Here is a 21,320-nt window from a genome sequence, read left to right on the forward strand (position 1 = left end):
AGAAATGTGCATGGTTTCTTATGGGACTGTCTTAGACTCCTCTGTCCCCTATGTGACCACGCACATGACCTCTTCATCACACACGAGTCCCACATTCTCTGTAGCCAGCCTAGGCTCTCAGATGCATGCCCTATTCCTCAGTCAATGCAATGGTGTCTCCACATAGAGGCCTCTGTCATTTCAAATGCCAAACTGAGTCAATCATGCAGCTTTATAAACTGATGAACGTCCCTCATGTCCCATGCCTGCTAGCAAGGCTATCGTCCTCACGGCAGCCTCCGGTGGTACCTCCGACTGCTGTCTCCTTCCTCCTCTGCCCCCACATCAAATCTATCATCAAGTCCACTCACTGCTCTAGCCTGTCTTTTTGGTGCCCTCGGTTTTCGAGAGAAGTCTTCTCTAGCTCTCATCCTCTGCTCAGGGTTTCTCCATGTCTTTTGCCTCGGTCTCATGAAAGCCTGCTCACTTGGATGTTTGCCAGCGTCAAGCACCCTCTAAGCACTCCCTTGGCCATACCTTCAGTCTGGCAATCAACTCTTGTTTGCTTTTGTTTTTCACACATGGTCTAACTCAGTAGCCCAGACTTGTCTTAAACTCCCGACTTTCCTGTGCCAGCCTCTTGAGTGCTGTGATCGTGGGTGTACTCCTCCACACCCAGCGACAGTTTACGTCAATTTTATTTCCCCAGTGAGAATGGACGGCTTGCAGAAGCAGCTGCAGTGTCACGTTTTCATTAGCTTTCCCAGTACATTCTGTGTGCCAGACACACAGAAAAAAACAACCGAGGAAGGTATTTTCCTGAACACTGCACATGTGAACATAGTGTTTTTACTGATCTAATAAGAAAATGGGGGGGGGGTGGAGGTGGAGGTGGCACACGCCTTTAATTCTGGCACTCTGGAGGCAGAAGCAGCCAGATCTCTGAGTTTGAGGACAGCCTGGTTTATGGAGTGAGTTCTAGGACAGCCAAGACTACACACAGAAATCCTGTCTCAACAAAACAAAACAACAACAAAAAAACAACAAAACAAAGAAACAAAGAAAATGGGGGAAAGGCTTCAGATATTAAAGAATTGACTTTATTTGACTTAAAAACTTTGTGAGGTTTCCTCTCATTTACATTGAAAGTCACCACCTCAGAGTCTGTCAGTGAGACGTTACCTTGAAAGCTGAAGCTAGGTGGTGAGTTACACGCCTTATGCTAATCTTCCTACTTTTATGTATCAGAAGTCTTCATGGCCCCGAGGGGCAGAAGAAGGCAGATATGCGTGTTAGAAAATTTCTAATATTTTGTGGTCTGAAGAAAAATGGATCAGTAATAATATTAGCATAAAGAATACATTTTAACAGGCATATGGTATTCTACGTTATCTTGCCCTTTAGCAAGAGCTACACAATCTATGAACCAGGCTTTATTCTTAATCACTTCTTAATTTATACAAACATCTTCACTGAAACTAAAACTTTCAGTTCTTCTGATTTTTAATGATTTCATTTGTTTTTAAGGAAAGAAATAGAACATCTCAAAATCTAAAGCCCCGAAGTCTGAAAAATTACAATGAAATAAAAGAGCATGAATTCATCACTTACCATCTTAACATCATTTTCATGGTGAAAAATATATTCAAATAAAGCCTGGAGAAGAAAAATGTCAAAATACACTCAGTTTATTTTAAGTTATTATTATATAAAAACTCAAAACTTGGTTGGCTCAAAAACCCAGGATCTCTAAAGTGCTAGTAAGTATGACTAAGTAATAAATGTGACTGTCATTTGTCATAATGAGCCATTTTAAAATTCTGCAACTCATAATGGACCCCTGTTTTTAGAGACAATAAACTGGAAAGTTTAAAAAGCTGAACCTTTTTTCCTTTATGTTATATGCATTATTTTATTAGAACAAGACAAAAGAAGTTCATTTTATTCCCTAAAGACTTATGATTGTCATGAATGTTTCATCCTATTTGTACTCTGTATTATAAGGATTATCATTTAACTTTGACATGTGGGAAATTGGGTATTCCTTCTGAAACAATATAGAATATGTGTTAAGCTGAATTTTCTGCTTAATTTTTGTTTGTTCATTTGGTTTGAGACAGGGTTTCTCTATGTAACGCTGACTGTCCTGGAACTCATTCTATTGACCAAGCTAGCCTTGAACTGAAGAGGTCAGCCTGCACCTGCCTCTAGAGTTCTGGGATTAAAGGCATTCACCACCACATTGTAACTTGCTAATTAATTTTCAAGGCCATCTCCTTGGGTTTCTTAGACGAGAGCTATACAGTCCAAGTGAAGATTGGAATCACACAGGGGGCCCCAGGCTGGACTAATCAAATCAGACACCAGGAGGTAGGGAAGGTGGAGACGTCCCCCGTTACACTCTGTGAAGCTTCCAGATGACTCTGCTCTCCAACCAGGGTGGAAAGGTGTGATTTTCAATGCTTATCCCACTCATCTAAGTAAGTATTAATGGGTGACTTTTTGGTTCTACTACCCTATGTCTGGAATGCAGTGTTTAACACTTATTAGTGACACTGGGAGATCTCGCATATTAACAAAGAAGACATGGAGCAACAGAAATAAAAAAGAATTCAGGCCTGATGGCACAGACTTGTAAGCCCAACTACTTTGATGCGGGGGGGGGGGGGGGGGGGGCGGCGGAGGGGTAAGCCTGGACTATCATTACACACTATCTCAACAAAAGAAGAAAGGGAAGGGACTGGAAGGAGAGAGAGAGGGCATAAAAGGAAGAACGGAAGGGGAAGGAGGGAGGAGGAGGGAGGGAGGGTAGGCAAGAAAGACTGAATAAGACCCAAGATGTGATCTCCAGTACAGCAACAAAAGAAGAAAGAAAAAAGATGTGTCAAGCATGGTGATACACTGAGCACCCAGGAGGCTGAGGTGGGCAGAGCAGGAGTTCTGGGCCATCCTGCATTACACAGTGAGGTGCTGGCCTGAAAAGAGCAGTCATCAAAACCAGACAACAACTAAAACCCACATATGGCAAGCCTTCCCTTCGTATTGAAAAATAAAAACCTAAAAGTACAGCTACCATGGCTTTCCCGGCACCCAAGCGGCAGCAACGTGTGAGCATCACCACAGACATCTCCTCACATAGAGAAGTCCTAATGAGACAAGGAAAGTTGGGGGCCAAAGGGGAAAACTTGGTGACATTTTTACAGCACACTAAAGAAACCCAAGAAATCTAGTTCAGCCAAACCTAGAACATATACCAGGCCTGCTCTGGATTACTATAGTGTAACTGTAGAAATTGTCTCCGTTGGCTGCATTAAAAACTGGCCAGCCAGTCACCTCAAGTAAGGGAACCTACTCGTTAGTGCTCGCCTTTGATGAAGAGAACAGAGTAAAACTTTACAGTCTAGTGAGCGCCAGTGACTCGTATGGTGAGAGATGGACAGAAGACGTCATAGTGTTCCCTAGTTTGCTGCCAGGGCGTTCCACCCCTGCTGACCCCAGAATGTCAGCGATGAGGAGTGAACTCAGCACTCTACACGAAGTTCTCAGACTTTTACACTGAGTTTTTTGGGTTAGAGTTCAATTCCAAGCTATTCCCAACCAAAAAATTTGGGGGTGGGGGTGTTTTATTTCATTTTGCTTTTAGGGACATTTTGGTTTTGTGGAAGCCAGCCAGAGAATAACCTAGGCTGTTGTTCCTAATCAAGCACCCCCACCTTGGTTTTTCTTTTCCCCAAAGATATATTTGTGTGTGATGTGTACTTGGAGGTGTGGGGGGGGGGGGAGAAACATGCCTGTTTGCACACAGAGGCCCAAGGAAAGCATCAGGAGTTCTAATCTACCTGTTCCTCTGAGCAGAGACTCCGATCCCACAACTTGGGATTCATGTTTTTCTTGACTAGGAAGGAAGCCAAAGAGCCCTAGCAATCCTCCTGTCTCCACCCACCTCAGAACTGTGGTTACACGTGTGAGTGGGACACTCAGCTTGTTAGGTGGGTGCTGGAATCCAAACTCCAGTCCTCAGGACTGCGCAGCAGGCAATCTTAACCACTGAGCCATCTCTCCAGTCCCAGATTGTTTTTTTAAAGACAGTTTCTCACTAGCCTGGGGCTCATCGTTGATTAAGCTAGGCTGGCTGGCCTGCAGGCCACATAATTCTACCTTCATTTCTGTTATGTGATAACATACTCTAACAAAAAGCAAGTCAGGGAAGAGGGGCATTTATCTGACTTACGTGTTCAGGTTAAGTGAATGATTGCAGGAAAGCTGGGGCAAGAACTGAACAACAGCAGGTCCACAGTCAAGAGTAGAAAATAAACAAGCAAACAAACACAGGGCTCCTTGCTTGTTCTCAGCGAGCTATCTCTTCTCCCATTCTGTCAAGGACCCCATGCCTAAGGAATGGTGCTGCCCATAAGGGGCTGGTTGGGTCTTCCTACATCAATTGACAAGCCAAACAATCCCATATAGACCCATAAGTCAACCTGATGTAAATATTTCCTCACTAAGACTCTCCTCTTAGGAGATTCTAGATTGTGCCAAGTTGGTAATTAAAAGTAAGCATCACACTACCATACCCAGCTTTTTAAAAACATTATTTCTGTGTGTGTGTGTGTGTGTGTGTGTGTGTGTGTGTGAACATATGCATGCATACACACATACACATGCATGTCACAGCACACATAAAGAGATCAGAAGATAACATAGGGTAGTCAGGTTTCTCCTACCATGTGGGTCCTGGGAATCAGGTCAATAGGGCTAGTGTTGTTGCCTTGCCTCTGATCCATCTGACTGGCCCATAACCAGCTCTCCATGTTGCCCCTGGGAGTGAACTCAGGCCCTCACACTTGTGAAGTAAGCACTTTAACAACTGAGCAGGGTCTCCCAAGCCCCACCCCACATATACCCTAGTTTCTCATACTGGAAAATCCTGGACATTTTCCTTTCTACTTTTGTTTTTAATTTCTCTACTTTCTTTTTCTCTTTTCCACTCTCCTCCATTCTGCCCCCTTATCCACTTGCTCACTCCGCACCCAATTTTCTCTTTAATTTAAGGGAATTCTCTGAGTAGTAAGAATTATTGAGGTAGTTGCCATGTTGGCTGCTTTCTGGCTTGAGCAATGCTGAGGGCCTAGTTAGTTACTAATTAAGCATCCATTTATTTTCCATCCTTTTGACAGTCCTTAAATCATACAAGAGTTGAAAATTAAGAGGCAGGCGGATCACTGTGAGTTCGAGGCCAGCCTGGTCTACAAAAGCGAGTCCAGGACAGTCAAGGCTACACAGAGAAACCCTGTCTCTAAAACCAGAAAAAAAAAAAAAGAAAAAAGAAAGAAAGAAAGAACAAAAGAGTTGAAAATTATTTAGTCCAAGCTGAAAAACAAACACATAAACATACAGACAACTTCAAGCTTCATTCTACAAAGATGACACTGCCTTTCCACTTTCTTAGTTATAAGTTATGGTTGTTACCCAGAGGAAAAGATTTTCCTATAATTATTATTTATACACTTATTTCTGGTCAACTGTACTTAATTCAAGAAAAAGATACGATTTTTACATGTTGCTACACTAACTACAATCATCATGAGGTTGTGTCATCTATCATTACCTCATAGCTTAGAATTTTTTGAAGCACATACCTTTGCCAACTTAGGTTTCTGGGAATATTTCCTTAAATTCAGTCTAGATAAATTTATAAATGGTCCATCAGGACTTGTAAGCATGGAAGCCTGCGAGAGAAAAGAAAGAGAACAAGAAATTGAACTTTCTTTTGAAACATCAATAGAGATTCTTATGCATAAAGATTATAATAGATTATAAAAATTATAAGGCAAGAAGAATTACTTCAAAATTTCCTTTTAATTTTCTACTGTCATTCCAGTGAAGCATAAAATTACTTGGGTAATACAAGAACCTACCGTCCCCACTCTGACAAATCTTCCAGATGAGCTGGTGATAGGTCGTGCTGTGTAGGCAGTTCTGGGTGTTCTGATGGCCTGTTCCATTGTCCCTGGCCTCCCACTCTGTGTGCTGGGCCTCAGGAAACCCGTAATGGGTCTTCCCGCTTGAGTGATTGGCCTGTGGAGATCAACAGTTGTTATAGCACAAACAAGATCAGCTAAGGATTGATCAGGATTTGGAGGCAGAGGAATAAACCTAAAATACAGACCTGACAGCTTGACTCTGTCCTCCCGTCTGGTTAGTTCCAGGGAGCTTCAAAGACGTCCCAGGGCCTACAAGATGGGATGACAATCAATTTGTGTATTACTTATAGCTTTCTAGAAACTCTCAGTGATACAATTTTCAGGCTTGGACTGGCCTGGGAAAGAAGGCATTACTAGTAGGAACTGCTTTGAGGAAATGTGTTTGAGGCTCGTCTTCAGTGCCTGTTGACCACTAGAGTTGGCAGAATGAACCTGATAGGGCGGCACCTAAAACTGAGGCCGATTGAAGACCCCTGCGGTAGCCAATTTTATTCAGAGCATCAGACAACTTATATTCTGAGGCTAAGAACAATCCCATGAGTGAAATGTTCGACGTCAAGGACTACCCACACACACGTTTTTCCATAGAGGCGCATGAGTAGCAACAGCTGAAGCCGACTTCAGACTCTCCGCCACACCTGGGAGGACACAAACACACAGCCCAGGAGCAGTTCTGTGTTTTGAAGAAACTGAGGGCACAAGACTCTTGTCTTGTTTTCTTGGTATTTTCTCACAAGCACTTAGAATTCTCACAGGACTCCACTCTTGACTGTGTTCTGGCAAGTGAGCATGCTATCATTTGGTCTTCACAGGGTCTCTAAGGTAGGTTTGGTACTAAGCCATTTACCAGAGGCTCGAGGAATCAAGTTCACAGGTCACCCTATTAGCAGAGCTTGCGTTCAGATTCAAAACTAGCATGCTTTAAAGTTTAAATGGTTCTACACTCAAAAGTTAATTACGTCTCATAAAGATGTCTCCAAATAAATGATTATGTCTAGAATTTACATGTTTTAGCAAGTCAACGAGGAAAAGAAAGTCTTAGCAACTAATGAATTAGCAGCAAGCCACCATACACAGCTAACCTCTAATACTATGCATACCAGGAGCCTGGCTTGGATTCTACGGCAATCCCATTATGTATGTGTTTATACAAAACAGAAGAACATACATGCACACATATCCCTCTTGTGTGCTATACTCCTCCTTTAACCTAACTGAAGAAGGAATACTTACGTGGAACCTGGGCAATAGCATTTTCATCCAGGATCATTTCCGCAATCCCTTCCTGAGCCACATCAATTTCATCTATGTACACCATTTCAGTCAGTGCTCGTGCTTTCAAAATCCAAGCTGCCTAAAAACCATGGAAAAAGAAGGCATTTGGTAACGTACCATTAGAAATCTCACACGGCTTACTGAAGCGGGCATGTTTTGTTAGTGCGCTCCGTGCTCTGCTTCAGGACGGAGACTTCCAGGAAGTCCTCCCCAGTCTCCAGGAAGTCCTCCCCAGCCTCCAAGGCCAGGGTATCCTCATATCTTCCTTACAGTCTTTCCTTTATGCTGCTGATCTTCTCTCTTACCGTATTTAACATTATTGTGAGCATCTGGGCATGCATTAGCCTCTGTTCCCCAGAATGCAAGCACGTCAACCCTGTGTACTCCTGAAATTTCTACACCTTTAGTTTTTTATACGTAATTAGAAATTCAGGAAATGTTGGTTGACTCAGGCCATGATCCATTTCTCTGGAGTCTAAGTCACTACTCAGCCCCTGTAATTTTGTGATTAGTCAGGAGAAAACCTGCTAAAGAGAACAGAGAATGGAAAAGTAATTAAAGAATCTAACTTGAAAGCATCGTTAGCTTTGCTGGAGCCTGAGCAACAGCTGGAGTCTTGTCAAACACATAAAATTGCTTTACTGAAAAACTTGACCTTTCTGCTTTTTTTCCCCCCCAGAATAAAAGCCAAGAATGATGAAGCTTGGTGTACCTTGCATGACCTGAGAGGAATGCAGGTCTGCAAGTGGCAGCATAGACCTGACTCTACAGTTCAGAGCTGCAGGAAGTCCGCAAAGCCCCCACATGCACGGAACTCTATCTAGTCAGTCCTTCTTTACAGACTTCTTAGATACGTACGAGCAGGCTGGCTCTACAAGATCCCAACACGGACCCTAACATTCCTGAACACACCATCATCCAATGGATTAAATACTTAAGCACAGCAGTGTGTGACAGAAAAAATAGGTTTTTAGAATATGGTTGTAGGAAAGGAAAAGAAGGAAGGAAAGGAAAGGATGGAAGGAGAGAGGGAGAGAGGAACAGGGGGAGAGAGAAAGAGGGAGCAAGAGAGGGAGGAGAGAACGTGAGAGAGAGAGAGAGAGAGAGAGAGAGAGAGAGAGAGAGAGAGAGAGAGAGAGAGAAGGCAGAGACAGAGACAGAGACAGAGACAGAGACAGAGACAGAGAGAGCCAAGATAGTCGTGTAGGCCTGTAATCCCAGCACTTGGGAGAGCCTCCTTGACTGTACAGCACGCTCAAAGCCAGCCTATAATACATAATATTTTCTCAAAACAATGATTATTGTAAGAATAATGATGACAGCTTTGGCTCTGTGGCCAGGTAAGATTGGCTCACAGCGTATTTGGAAATTCCCAGTAGCTGTGAATGTTGGAACACTGGTGAAGCTGTCTGGACTAAGGAGGGCACATGTGCCACGGTGAGGTTTAGATTTTCATTCTGTTTTTGTTTGTTGTTGTTGTTTTGTTTTGGTTGGTTGGTTTGGTTTGTTTGTTTGTTTTTGATTTTTTGAGACAGGGTCTTTCTGTGTTAGCCTTGGCTTCCCTTGACTTGCTCTGAACATCAGGCTGGCCTTGAACTCACAACTATCAGCCTGCCTCTGCCTCTCGAGTGCTGGGATTAAAGGCATGCACCACCACACCCGGCTAGATTTTCGTTCTGATATTGAGGAGCCAATAAAGCTTATGGACCATGATTTGGGGCCTAACTTAAATCTTTCTCAGCCAATCTGACCCCCTCACTCAACCACCCCCCATCTCCAATCTCTGTCTCTGCAGGGTCTCACTCTATATCCTAGGATGGCCTTGAACTCTAGAGCCCCTTACTTAGCCTTCTTAGTGCTGGAATTCCAGGCATGTACACCACACTCATATTAAATCAAGCTTTTCAAAAGCCATGTTTTTATAATTTTAAGCATCATTTACACCGTCAGTTATTAAACATCCATAGACATATTTTAGTAGCTTTGAGTCGTTGCTCTTATTTTGTAATCCAATCTGTTATGCTTCATATCTAGTGCCCTGGTAACCTCTTACATGTGAAGATGATGTAAATTTTCTGTGCTGAGCTAATCAAAACAAGGGAAGTGAATCAATCATTCTCCCCTGGCCCCAACAAATAAACAGCTATTATCAGAAGTCAGAGAGGGACATCTGCTTTTTAAAATCTCTATGAATTCAGTCTTAATAAACACAATTTTGTTTTTTTGTTTCTGTTTTGTTGTTGGTTTGGATTTTTTCTTTGTTTGTTTGTTTGTTTGTTTGTTTGTTTTTGAGACAGGGTTTCTCTGTGTAGCCTTGGCTGTCTTGAACTTGCTTTGTAGACCAGGCTGGCCTCGAACTCACAGTGATCTGCCTGCCTCTGCCTCCCACGTGCTGGGATTAAAGGAGTCCACACCACACCCGGCTTGATTTTTAAGTCTTAAGAAATGGAAACAATGATATGAATGTTGATATTAACAGACCTATAAGGACTGGGAGATTGCTCAGTGTGTAAAACACATGCTGTGCAAGCATGAGTGAGAAGCAGCGTTCAAGCCGCAGACCTGTGCAACACACATCTGTAATCTCAGCACTGGGCAGCTGAGCTAAGAGGGAGTGACAGGAGAGTCCCTAGAAGTTTCCAGAACCGCTAACCTGCTACAAGCAGTGGCAAACAAGAGAGCCTGTCTTAAACGAGGTGAATGGGGAGGGCTGACACCCAAAATGGTCCTCTGACATTCACACATGTGCTATGGCATGCACATGCTCACACACATATACATATACACACCTCATACACGCATACACACACATAAACACATCACACACTCATATGTAAATATACACACACATACATGACACACTCATGTATATATACACATATCATACACACAAAAATATTTGTTAAAGATCTTAAATAAAGCATGTTGCTGTTTAGTTTCTGTGAACTTGACATAAACTAGTCACTGGGCATGGGGGAACATCAGCTGAAAAATTCTCCCCATCAAATTGGCCTGTAGGCAAGTCTGGGGGGCATTTTCTTGTATGTCGATAGATGTGGGAAGGTCCAAACCACTGTGGGAGGTGCCACCCTTGAGCAGTCGACCTGGGTTGTGTAAACCACAAGCTGAGCAGGCCATGGAGAGCATGCCAGGAAGCAGAACATTCCATGGCCTCTGCTTCAGTTCCCGCCCCGGCTTCCCACGATGACTGACTGTGACATGCCAGAGTAAGCTGAAATAAAGCCTTTGTGTCTTCCATTGCTTTTGCCTATGGTGTTTATCACAGCAAAAGAAACCCAACTACGACAGAACTTGGTACCAGGAACATGGGGTGTTGCTGTGACAAATCTGATCACGTGGATCTTATGCCTTGGATTGTTTTTCGGGTAGGATTGTGAGAGCTTTTGGAAGTTTGAGCCAGAAAAACTGTTGAGCTGTCAGAGGTTAATGGGGTGTCCTGGGGTAGGCTGGAAGGAAAGGCAGATAGTGAAGGCCTGGCTCTTGAAATTTTAGAGGAAAGTTTGAGTCAATTCAAATATTCGATCAGGCTATTTGTTTGATGTAGTTAGACTAAGAATCTATGGGACGAAAACGTATTTTAGTGGGACGATACATGCTGGTTACCTGGGGCTGGAAACTCAACTGTGATTAATAAGAGAACAGCAGCACGGGGGTGAAATCTGGGAAACACTCACTGAGGGTCAGACATGGAAGCTGGTAGCCACACTTTACCAAGTGTGTAGAAGAGCCTCACACACTGTACTGGTTTTAAAGGCATAAATGGGTCATGGAGAGTATCTGAGGTTGGCACTGTCTGCAGGCCTGGAACCTCCCTGAAGAGAGGCCAGGAGAGGTGGAAGATTCAGCCTCAGGCGCAGTGGAGCCCCAGGCTCGATGGGATCTTGGCAGCAGCACAGGCTTGGTACAACGTGGCAAGGCTGGGATCCTTAGACAGGCCAGGAAAGGCCACTGGTGAAGCGAGTCTCAGTCTCCAGCATATTGGATATTGGAGCTATAGAGCCAGCCTGGGCCTATGAGAAAAGCTGTGTGTGCTAGTGGTAGCAAAGCTACAGAGACGGGTCACAGAAGATGCTGAGTGAATCCTAGATGACAGCCATTGTGGGATTTACAGGTTGTTACTGTGTCCTGGGTCCTCCCTCTTAGAATAAGAAAGTACATACGTTAATTTTTGTATTTTATTTTAAAGCAGCTCACAGTCAATAGACTTTGAATTTTTTAAAGAGACCGCCGTTTGGTTTTTTGTTTGTTTGTTTGTTTTGGTTTGGTTTTTGGTTTTTGGTTTTTGGTTTTTTGGTTTTTTGGTTTTTCCAAGCTGGGTTTCTCTGTGTAGCCTTGGCAATCCTGGACTCGCTTTGTAGACCAGGCTGGCCTCGAACTCACAGCCATCTGCCTGCTTCTGCCTCCCGAGTGCTGGGATTAAAGGTGTGGGCCACCATGCCCGGCACCGCGGACTTTTAAAGCGTTGAAAATTGTATAATACTGTGATATTTTTAAAGTTAAGCTATGTTTTATGTTGTGATGTTAACATGAGATCTTGAGATAAACAAGAAATAGAAGTTATGGGTGGACAGTGATGTGTTTGTGACTCAAGCTGATAAAGGGTCAACTGTGATGGTTAGTTTTGACAAAAACTATCAAAAACTAGACTTACCTATGAAGGGGGGACCCCAATTAGAGAACTGCCTCTATCACACTGGCCTATGGACATGGGCATGTCTGTATAGATATTTATTTTCTTGATTAATAATTAATGTGGGTGCCCCAGTACACTATAGGCAATACCACTCCTGGGCAGGTGGTCCTGTGTTGCATAAGAAAACAAGCTCATGGTGATCTGGGGCACATGGGGGGGGCTCCCATTTTCTGTGGAATGGGGAGAGGGAGGGGAAGAGGACTGGGACTAGGAAGAGAGGAGGGAGGGAGCTATGACCAGGATGTAAAGTGAAATAATTAATTAATTAATTAAAAAGGAAAACAAGCTGAGCAAGCCATGGAGAGCAAGCCAGTAAGCAGCACTCCTCCAAGGCCTCTGCGTCAGATCCTGCCTACAGGTTCCTGTCCTGACTTCCTGCCTTGGCTTCCCTCAGTGATGAACCGAGATCTGAAATAAGCTCTCCCCCCCGCCCCAAGTTGCTTTTGGTCATGGTGTTATTATAGCAACAGATACCAAACTAGAAAACATACTTAAACCATTATTTGATTTAAAATTTCATTAATATTTCAAAAAAATTAATCTCCCTGGTTTTTTGTTTTTGTTTTTTGGTCCTAACAAAAATGACCTTGAAAATCACACATCACTGCTTGATTACACATCAGAGTACGTTCAAAAACCCACTCCTAGCAATGTGAACAATTCTTGAGATTTTAATGAAAACAGCAGATGGGGCTTTGGATTAAAAAAATATTTTTTTGGGAAATAAGCCAAATATGTTCTACAGCCCTAAAATCCCCTGCATATTAAAAAGAAGCATGATCAAGTATACACAGTAATCTCTAATTTTCCCTTAAATATGAAAAAAACCAGAAATGTATTTTATGTTATGTTCAACTGAATACACTGCAGTCATCAACTTGAAAATACAGTTGCTTATACAAGTGACTATATTTGTATACAAGTTCTATACAATCAATTAAAAAAAGATGCTTAGGAACTTTTTTAAAGGAACAAAACAGTTTCTCCCCAGCTAAATGAATAATCATCATGCTAATTTATTTCCCTGCATATCTTTTTTTTATTCTTAAATAATTTCATACAATGTGTTTTGATCATATTCTCTCTCTCTCTCTCTCTCTCTCTCTCTCTCTCTCTCTCTCTCTCTCTCTCTTCTCTCTCTCTCCCTCTCCCTCCCTCCCTCTTCCTCTCCCCCTCCTTCCCTCTCCCCCTCCCTCTCCCTCTCTCTCTCTCTCTCTCACTCGCTCTCTCTCGTTCTCTCTCTCTTTTCCTTTCTTAAGCCCCACTGAGTCTCGTGCTGGATGGGTCCCTTTCCTGGAGCACAGTCAGCCTACCGCGGCTACCCATTCTAGTCTGGCACAGACCTGCCAGCTGACATCAAGAAAGTCCTACTTACATGTTCCACCTCCTGTAAGGCTAATCCAGTTTTACTTATGAAATTAAAAACTCAACCAGCTGGGAAAAACATGTTTTAACTTTTCTATTGTTTATGAAATAAGGATAAGTAATGCAAGGCCAACATGTTATGACATGTGAGAAATAACTTTTGATTAACAGAGTAAGCCAACCAAGAGAATAATCTTTCTGATATGACTTGGACGTCATGAGAACTGGTAGAACCACTTGACAGTCTACCTGTAAACTGAAATGTTAGGCACGATATAGTATGTTGTTACTGTGAGGCCTTTCTAGAGTTGGGTTATGAAATCTCTCCAAATGCTCTTGGACAGAAGGCTTAGTCTCCAGCTCCTGCACCATAGACAAATGATCCCATCACCAGAATACCAATCTCATAAACCGACTACTTCACAAATGCCTTCGTAGCTAGACTATTAGGAGGAAGGGGACAGGACCAGCTGGAGGAAATGGGACTCTGGGGGTCTGACTTTGTAGGCTGTATCCATCCTGTCCCCATTTCCTTTCACCGTCTCTGCCCTTGACTGCCATGAGGTGGGCAGCTTTCTGACACCATGCCATTCTGCCTCACCACAGGTTCCAAACCCACTCAGCCACCAACCACAGAGACGCCTCTAAAATCCAGGAGGCAAAAATCAAACTTTTAAGCTTTTTTTCTTTTGCAGGCTTTTTTGTCACAGTGGCAAAAAGCTAGCACAAGCCTCACTTCTTTTTAAGTTGTAAACAACATGAAACCTGAAAAATAGGAACAAGGTCAGCCTTGTTCCTTCTGACATCATTATCTGGTGGATAATTGAGTCTACAGAAACAAAATTAGAAACTGTTACTAAATATAAGGGCTACATGAAACCTTGCTAGTCTGAAACTTTTAAACACCACTTATGGTTTTCAACAATAGGTACAATGCAAATTACTAGTGCTTTAATTTAATTTTAATCAAAATCTTCCAAATGGCTAAGAATAAAAAACATGTATTTATTTATTTAGAAATAAATTGTGTTTCAGATTTACATCCGTTCTGAATGACTGCATGTATAGTATATAAAATATAATCATTGGAGCTGGGCATTGGCACACGCCTTTAATCCCAGAGCTCAGGAGACAGAGGTAGGTGGATCGCTGTGAGTTTTAGGTCAGCCTGGTCTACAAAAGGAGTCCAGGACAGCCAAGGCTACACACATAGAAACCCTGTCTCAAAAAAAAAACAAAAACAAAAATAGAAAAAAAATATATATATATGTACTGGAAGACAAATGCCATCTTATAAAGAAGTCTGAGTCACATTTGTGCCATGTCTAAGTCAGAAGTCTCCATTAGAGTACTTCTTAACTTGTTTTCCATGCTGAAAGGCTCCGTTATTACTCATATGTACCTTGTGAGAAGTTCAAATCACTCAGTTACATTACGTTAGCATTTTATCTTACTCGGTGGGACCAACACTAGTAACATCTACACTCTCTGTACCTCTTCTGTTCCCAGACTCAGTGGGAACCTTCTGGACTGAAAGCTTCACTGGCCAGTTACTACCCTCTCCTGCTGCTCTAACCAAGCCCCTTCCCTTCCAGGGCTTCCTTCTGACTCAGTCCCTTGTTTCTTACCGTCAACAGCTGAGAGTCACCTCTAAGCATTTAGTTGTGGCAGTCTGGCCACTTTCCCTTCCTTCCTTCTTCACTGGGAGAGCTCTGCCCTCCCTCCCTCTTTGAGCTACCAAGTCAGTTAGAAAGCAAGCAGAGTGGGGCAATGTGTTCCAAATTTGCTGCTGTCCATCAGACTTGTGCAGATCTTGTGACTCTGCTGACAGCCCGGCTCCCTCCTAAGTGTGATTGCTCTTACTACCCTGTTCCTTTTTCTTGTCATTCTTGGCAATTGTTACTTAAGCCCCAAGTCTTAATAAGCAGTTCACATTAGTTCCTCAAGGCTAGTCAAGTCAGTAAAAGCTTTAGGAATATGAAAGTTTATTTATACAGTAAAGAACAGAACAGCTGGTAGATGCAGCTACGTTTCTAATACTACAGCAGATACACAGCACGTTTTCTAATCATCTGTAGCAAATAAGCAATAGCAACTAATTTACTCTCTAAACTAATGCTTGCAGCTAAACCTTTACCTGAGACACTGGCAAATCAGGAGCTGGTTCCTGGAAAGCATTAAGAAGGTTGTAAACATTTTTAAGACATGCAATTTCTGAAGTCAAAAGTCTTCATGAGTATTACTTAATAAAAACCCACATATTAAATTGTGCACATGTGTGTGTGTGGTATATGCATGGGGTGCACAAGGTGGGATCACTTGCCTGTACACACGCATACTGAGGAGAAAGGTCAACTTGAATATCTTCCTTAATGGCTCACCATCTACTTTTTGAGACAAGGTCTCTCACTCAGCCTAGAGCGGCTGGCCAACAAGGCCTGAGACCTACCTGTCTCCGTCCGCACCCTAGTGCTAGGGTTACCCACACACACTGGCACAGCAAGCCTTTATGTGCCCGAGGATCTAAATGCAGGTCTCAACACCTGCACAGCACAGATTCCAACCATGTCCCCAGACCTGCAAATACTAACTGGAATCTTTTTCCAGAAGTGTTCTCAAAAGTCCATAAAACATAATATACACAGAAAAGTTTTCTATCATCAAAAAATTCTAATTACTCAGAGTACAAAGGAAAGTAGCTCAGTTACATTGGAGATGTCAATACAAGGCCTGTGAGATGACTCAGTGGATAAAGGTATTTACGACCAAGACGGAGGATCTGAGTTTAATTCAAATCCAGGGTCCACATAGTAGAAGAAGAGAATTGATCCCCAAAAATTGTTCCCTGGCCACCAGATAAACTGCCTCTCAAACAAATAAAAAAACATATAGATATGCCAATACAAGAGAAAAATAGAAGTGATAGTTTAAAAACAATTACTCCAATAAACTTATTTATTTAAAAAAGAGTCAGTAACTCAGAAATTAAGAATAATTTTAAACTACACCAAGGAACTATTTCTTTACATCTGAAAATAAGATATTATATTTTAATAACTCATGGAATAAAAGGAAAATCCTAATAATATAAATCTTTCATCCCACATAACCATGATGAGATTTGTGACTGCTAATAAATTAATTCTAGCCAGGTGGTGGTAACGCATGCCTTGAATCCTGGCCCTCAGAGGCAGAGGCTGGCGGATCTTTGAGTTCCAGGCCAGCCTGGTCTAACCCCACGGCCCCCCACAAATAATAACAATAACATTCTAACTGCAATGTTCTTGTAGAAATGTTTATAGACTATGCAAATACACATTAGAGCCGAGTGCTGACAAACGTGGCATCTGAATCTCATCTTTCCAGGTTAAACCCATCAGTTAAATCAGGTCTCGTAACAAATGTCTACACTTAAGTGTCTGGCAGCGGCACATGTTGAGTACTTAACCTATGCCATGTTTTATTGGGGAAAGTGCTAAGAAATGGAAAGAGGGTTGACCCTTGCCTTCTACAGCTCTAAAATCCTAAACGAACACTGTGGGTATGTTAAAGAAAATATCTGTACAGGCAAAGTGCAAGCTCTGGATAGGTATGTGACTTCTTTAGCATCATGGTGCACTGCAGGGATAGGAGAGGAAAAGGCTAAGCCAGGCTGGACAGTGAGCATCCCAAAGAGTGGGCTCTAGAGAGGGGCTTACAATGTACTAAACCCAACACAGAACAGCAACTGGAGCATAGAGCAATGACAGGGTTGCAATCCAGTGCATGTAGGGAGGATCTGAAGGCAAAGCCGATTTCCTGAGCGTGGCTCATACTTCAGTGAGACAGAGGGATGAGATGGCAGATCCCAGAAGTAAGCCTTCCCATTCTTTCTTGTGTACATGATCTCATTTGAACGCCATTAACAATGGTCTAAGTAAATCGAGAAGTATCACCCATTTTACAGAGGGAAAACAGATTTACAGATAATGAGGTTCGTTCAAGGTCACCGTGATGACTAATTTAGATGGGCAACTTGACAGAACTAAGAAACATCTAGGGCATTAATGAAGCACACCTTTGGGTAAGTCTGTGTGAATGCTTCCAAAAGGCTTTGGCATGGGAGGCGGGACACACACTAATGTAAGCATCTTGGGATGGGGTCCAAGACTGGACACCAAGGGAAAAGGAGAAAGCCAGCACACCTCCTCTGCCTCGGCGGCCTGCCTTCCTCTGAACCATGAACCAAAACAAGCCATTCCTCCCTTCCAGTTGCTTCTGGTCAGTATTTGGTCACAGCAGTGACAGAAGTGACTAACACAGCTGTACAAATGTTTCAGTGAGCCAAGGCTCTTTCTTGCCAGCTCATTGGGAATTTACATTTTTCTTAAAGGTAGAAATAGTGAGGCAGGCTGAAGAATGAAGTTCAGACAAGAGGCTGCACGCCCATCTCAGTGGTACAGTGAGGGCTACATATGGACCAGGCCCCGGATACATTATCTCCAGTACCCCAAAAGTGAAAAACTAAATTAAGTTCACAATGGCTATACGACAAGATCGATACAGGATTGAGTGGGAAAGATCAACAACAGGCAATTGCAGACAGTGTTTGAAAAGGAAAAGCAAACAGCTAAAGGAAACAAAAGCCCTAACCCAAAGGCAAAGCCCAGCGTTTGTTATTCTGGTGGTCAGTGCTATACCCAGGGACAAATCTCAGAGGCCTCCGGTGGAGAGAACAAGGGCAAAGCAGAAGACATGGGAAATAAGAAGAGAGGCAGAGAAAGCGGGGATTTTTCTGGAAATTGTAAACGACAATGATTTATGAGCTATTTTCAACATCGTTTTACCACCCCTTTCACTGGATGTATTCCTCACAAAATGCTTTCTAGATTATCAACAATCCTTTCAGAAAAAATATGAAATAGTGGAGTCCTACATGCAAATATCTTTAGGACAAAAGTGGTCAGAATCAAAACGAAGCTGCTTATGTCAAGGTCTAATAAAAATCCAGCGGGGTGGGGGAATCTCATGAGTATATGACTCATAACAAGAACAGTCACAAAAGACTGCCAGAGCTCCAGGCCCAGTCCAAGGCCACTAACATCTCAAACAGAAAGCTTCTATCCCCGAGAATGTCCACCCAACCTGAGACTGACACCACGTTTGTTACAATCCTTGAGTGCCCTTGTTATTAATCCTGTGGCCAAGGATTACTGTTTCAAAATAACTTATGTAATATTCCTCATTTTGCCTTTACCCTGCCCTATGGTCTCAATGTCACATATGCTCCCCACTGTAATACCCCTTGCTTAGTCCCAAATAAATACTAGATTTCTCTGAAGTATTCTTTCTCTGTGTGTGTGTGTGTTTGGTTTGATGTTAGCTATATAGAAACAAGAGCTAATATTTTTGGTTATTAACCACATATCAGTGAAAACCATCACAAAACTCCTTGGCATGTAAGTATATTACCATTTTCACTAAGCATGGTGTCAAAGTGTAGCGGCGGTATTTGAACCTGGACACCCTGAGCCGAGGGCACGCACTATGCTGAGTATGTGAGACTATAGCAAGGGGGGAAACAGACCACGATAGGATATGCACAGGCCTAGAACAGGGGTGGCTCATTTGAGGGGCCCATCAGGAGCATAACAATGAAGGAAAGGGATTTTTAATCAATTAAACATTTTAACTTAAAGTTAGAGTGATACTTTAATTAACAAACAAAAAGCCACTGGAACCTTTGACCTGGAGTCTCTCTAAATTACATTTTTGTGTGCTTAAATTAACCCCTCTGAACAAGGAACCACAAGTTAGGGTCACTTAGTCCAGTGAATTATTTCTCTGGTTATCAACACAGACAGGTAGAAAATTCCAGACCTTGCTCTAGAGTCAGAAGCCATGGACCGGATCCTAAAGACATGACTCAGATGTGGCATCCTGAATAGATGGGTCACACAACCTGTTTTACCCTCTCAGAGTAAGGTGATAATGCCCCTTTCTGGGGGTAGTTTTAGGGTTAATCCTAAGACCTTTTGGGAGCTCTTTCACTGTGAGATGTAAGGTCACCAAAGGATAAGCTCAACACACAAGCACCACAACATCTCCTGGTCCCCTTTTCAGAATTCAGTATTGACCCCAGGTTTTCAAAGATCAAACTGAAACTCTCCTGTGTGCCTCCCTTTCAAGGCAGGTGAAAGGACACCGACGTGCAGAGCTTGTCTAGGCCCAGCCATGCTCCTCAGAATCAGCTTCAGCTCCAGCAGGTGGTCTCTGTAATAGTTTCAACTGGTGGTCAGCGTGGTAGGATCACCTTGGAGACAGAGTCTCCGGACATGTCTGTGAGGGATTTTCTAAGTTAGGTAAAATGAGATGGAAAGACCCATCCTAAATATGGTTGGCACTGCTGCACGGGCTGGGGTTCCAGGCTGCATGCAAAGAAGAAAGCTGGCTGAGAATGAGTGAGCATTTACTACCTTCTGCTCTCACTTAGGAAGCAATGTGACTGGTTAGCCTCCTTATCCTGCTGCCATGTTCTCCTGTCCACCATGGACTGTATCCCCTAAAACTGTAAGCCAAGATAAACACTTCCTCCTTTAAGTTGCTTGTCAGGCATTTTGGTCACAACAACTAGAAAAGGACCTAATATGGCCTCTCTCCTTCCTCTCTGGGGGATAAGTTTCTCTTAAGCTGTTGATATTACTTCAGAGAATGGATTCTCCAGATATTTCTGAACACAGTTTCCTAATTATCACCAACACTTACTCTGGCTAATGAGCCTACCCAGATCTGAAACAGCAGCATTGTTATTCGGAACTTAGTAATAGTAGGAAGGAGAAGCCTGAAAAACAACAATGGGTGGGTTTCCAAGGGTGACCTTGGTCACCAAGGTCAGGTGACCAAGCAGCCAAACAGCAATACAATCTGTATAATTTGGCAGTAATCCATGCAACCAGTGCCTGACAGTGTACAGATGGAACCACAGGATGAAGCCTAGCTAAGTCTTCATGGCCCCAAAGAGGAAACAAATTAGGTAGCTAGGCAAAAAGACATATTTTGGGGGGTTTGTATCATCAAATCATGTACCTTCCCCGATGTAACATCTACTATTGTGAGTGGAGACTCAGGTAGAAGAGGAGAAAACCCTCTTCCCTCCTTCTAATACACACCAAATTATAACTTCTTCAGAGCCCCACCCATTCATGAAAACACAGCATCTTCTTAAAAACCCCACTGCCCTCCTAAGTTCCATGTTGTATGAAATGTGAGCTACAAACTCAGCACTGTTTTGAAAGCCATTAATCTGACATATGGGCTGCAAAGAATAGTAATCAGATTAAGCAACTAATCGGGATGATCAGTGTGAGGCAGCGAAGCCAGGCCTCCCTGTAGGTCACACTGCTCTATGGAGGGTGGCTTTGCATTTCCTCCTTTTACATCATTTCTCACCACTTTTTAGTCAAATTAAAAAAAAAATGCTTCTGTCTATATTGGTCATTCTTAATATATTTGTTTTCAAAAGGGAGGAAATTATGATAAATGAACACACAGTTTCTCTATCTTTATTTTTTATTGTTTATTTATTTTGGTTTTTCAAGACAGGGTTTCTCTGTGTAGCCTTGACTATTCTGGACTTGCTTTGTAGAGCATGCTGTCCTTGAACTCACAGTGATCCACCTGCCTCTGCCCACCAACCCAGAAAAAGTGGGGGGGGGGGTGGAGGGAGGGGGTTTGTTGTTTGTTTTTGTTGTTCCTTTTCTGTACATTGGTATTTTGCCTGGATTTCTGAGAGATTGCATCCACCAAAACCGGGGTTACAGATACTTGTGAGGAGTCATGCGGACACTGGGAATCAAACTCAGGTTCTCTGGTTCTGTACTAGAACAAGCGATGCTCATAACCACTGAGCCATCTCCCCAGGCTCTATCTTTATTCTTAACAGACCAAGCTCAGGGACCCTGCCCTCTATCTCTCACTGTTAATCATACTGTGTCTGGGAAAAGAACTCACTTGCCCCAGACAGT

At 42.8% G+C, this 21,320-nt stretch overlaps 1 protein-coding gene across 1 annotated transcript in view; it reads right to left on the reverse strand.

Annotated features, from left to right (window-relative positions):
* TTC8 (tetratricopeptide repeat domain 8) overlaps positions 1-21,320 on the reverse strand; it is a 56,929-nt gene that overhangs the window by 31,219 nt on the left and 4,390 nt on the right. Inside the window, exons 2-6 of the mRNA XM_084792991.1 lie at positions 7,197-7,317; positions 6,149-6,212; positions 5,898-6,057; positions 5,619-5,708; positions 1,591-1,635 (exon numbers count right to left, since the gene is read on the reverse strand). Coding sequence (XP_084649117.1) covers positions 1,591-1,635; positions 5,619-5,708; positions 5,898-6,057; positions 6,149-6,212; positions 7,197-7,317 — 480 coding nt within the window. The remainder of the gene's footprint in view (positions 1-1,590; positions 1,636-5,618; positions 5,709-5,897; positions 6,058-6,148; positions 6,213-7,196; positions 7,318-21,320) is intronic.

This window comes from Acomys minous (assembly GCF_964271855.1).
Source record: "Acomys minous genome assembly, chromosome: 8".
NCBI classification, from domain to species: Eukaryota; Metazoa; Chordata; class Mammalia; order Rodentia; family Muridae; genus Acomys; species Acomys minous.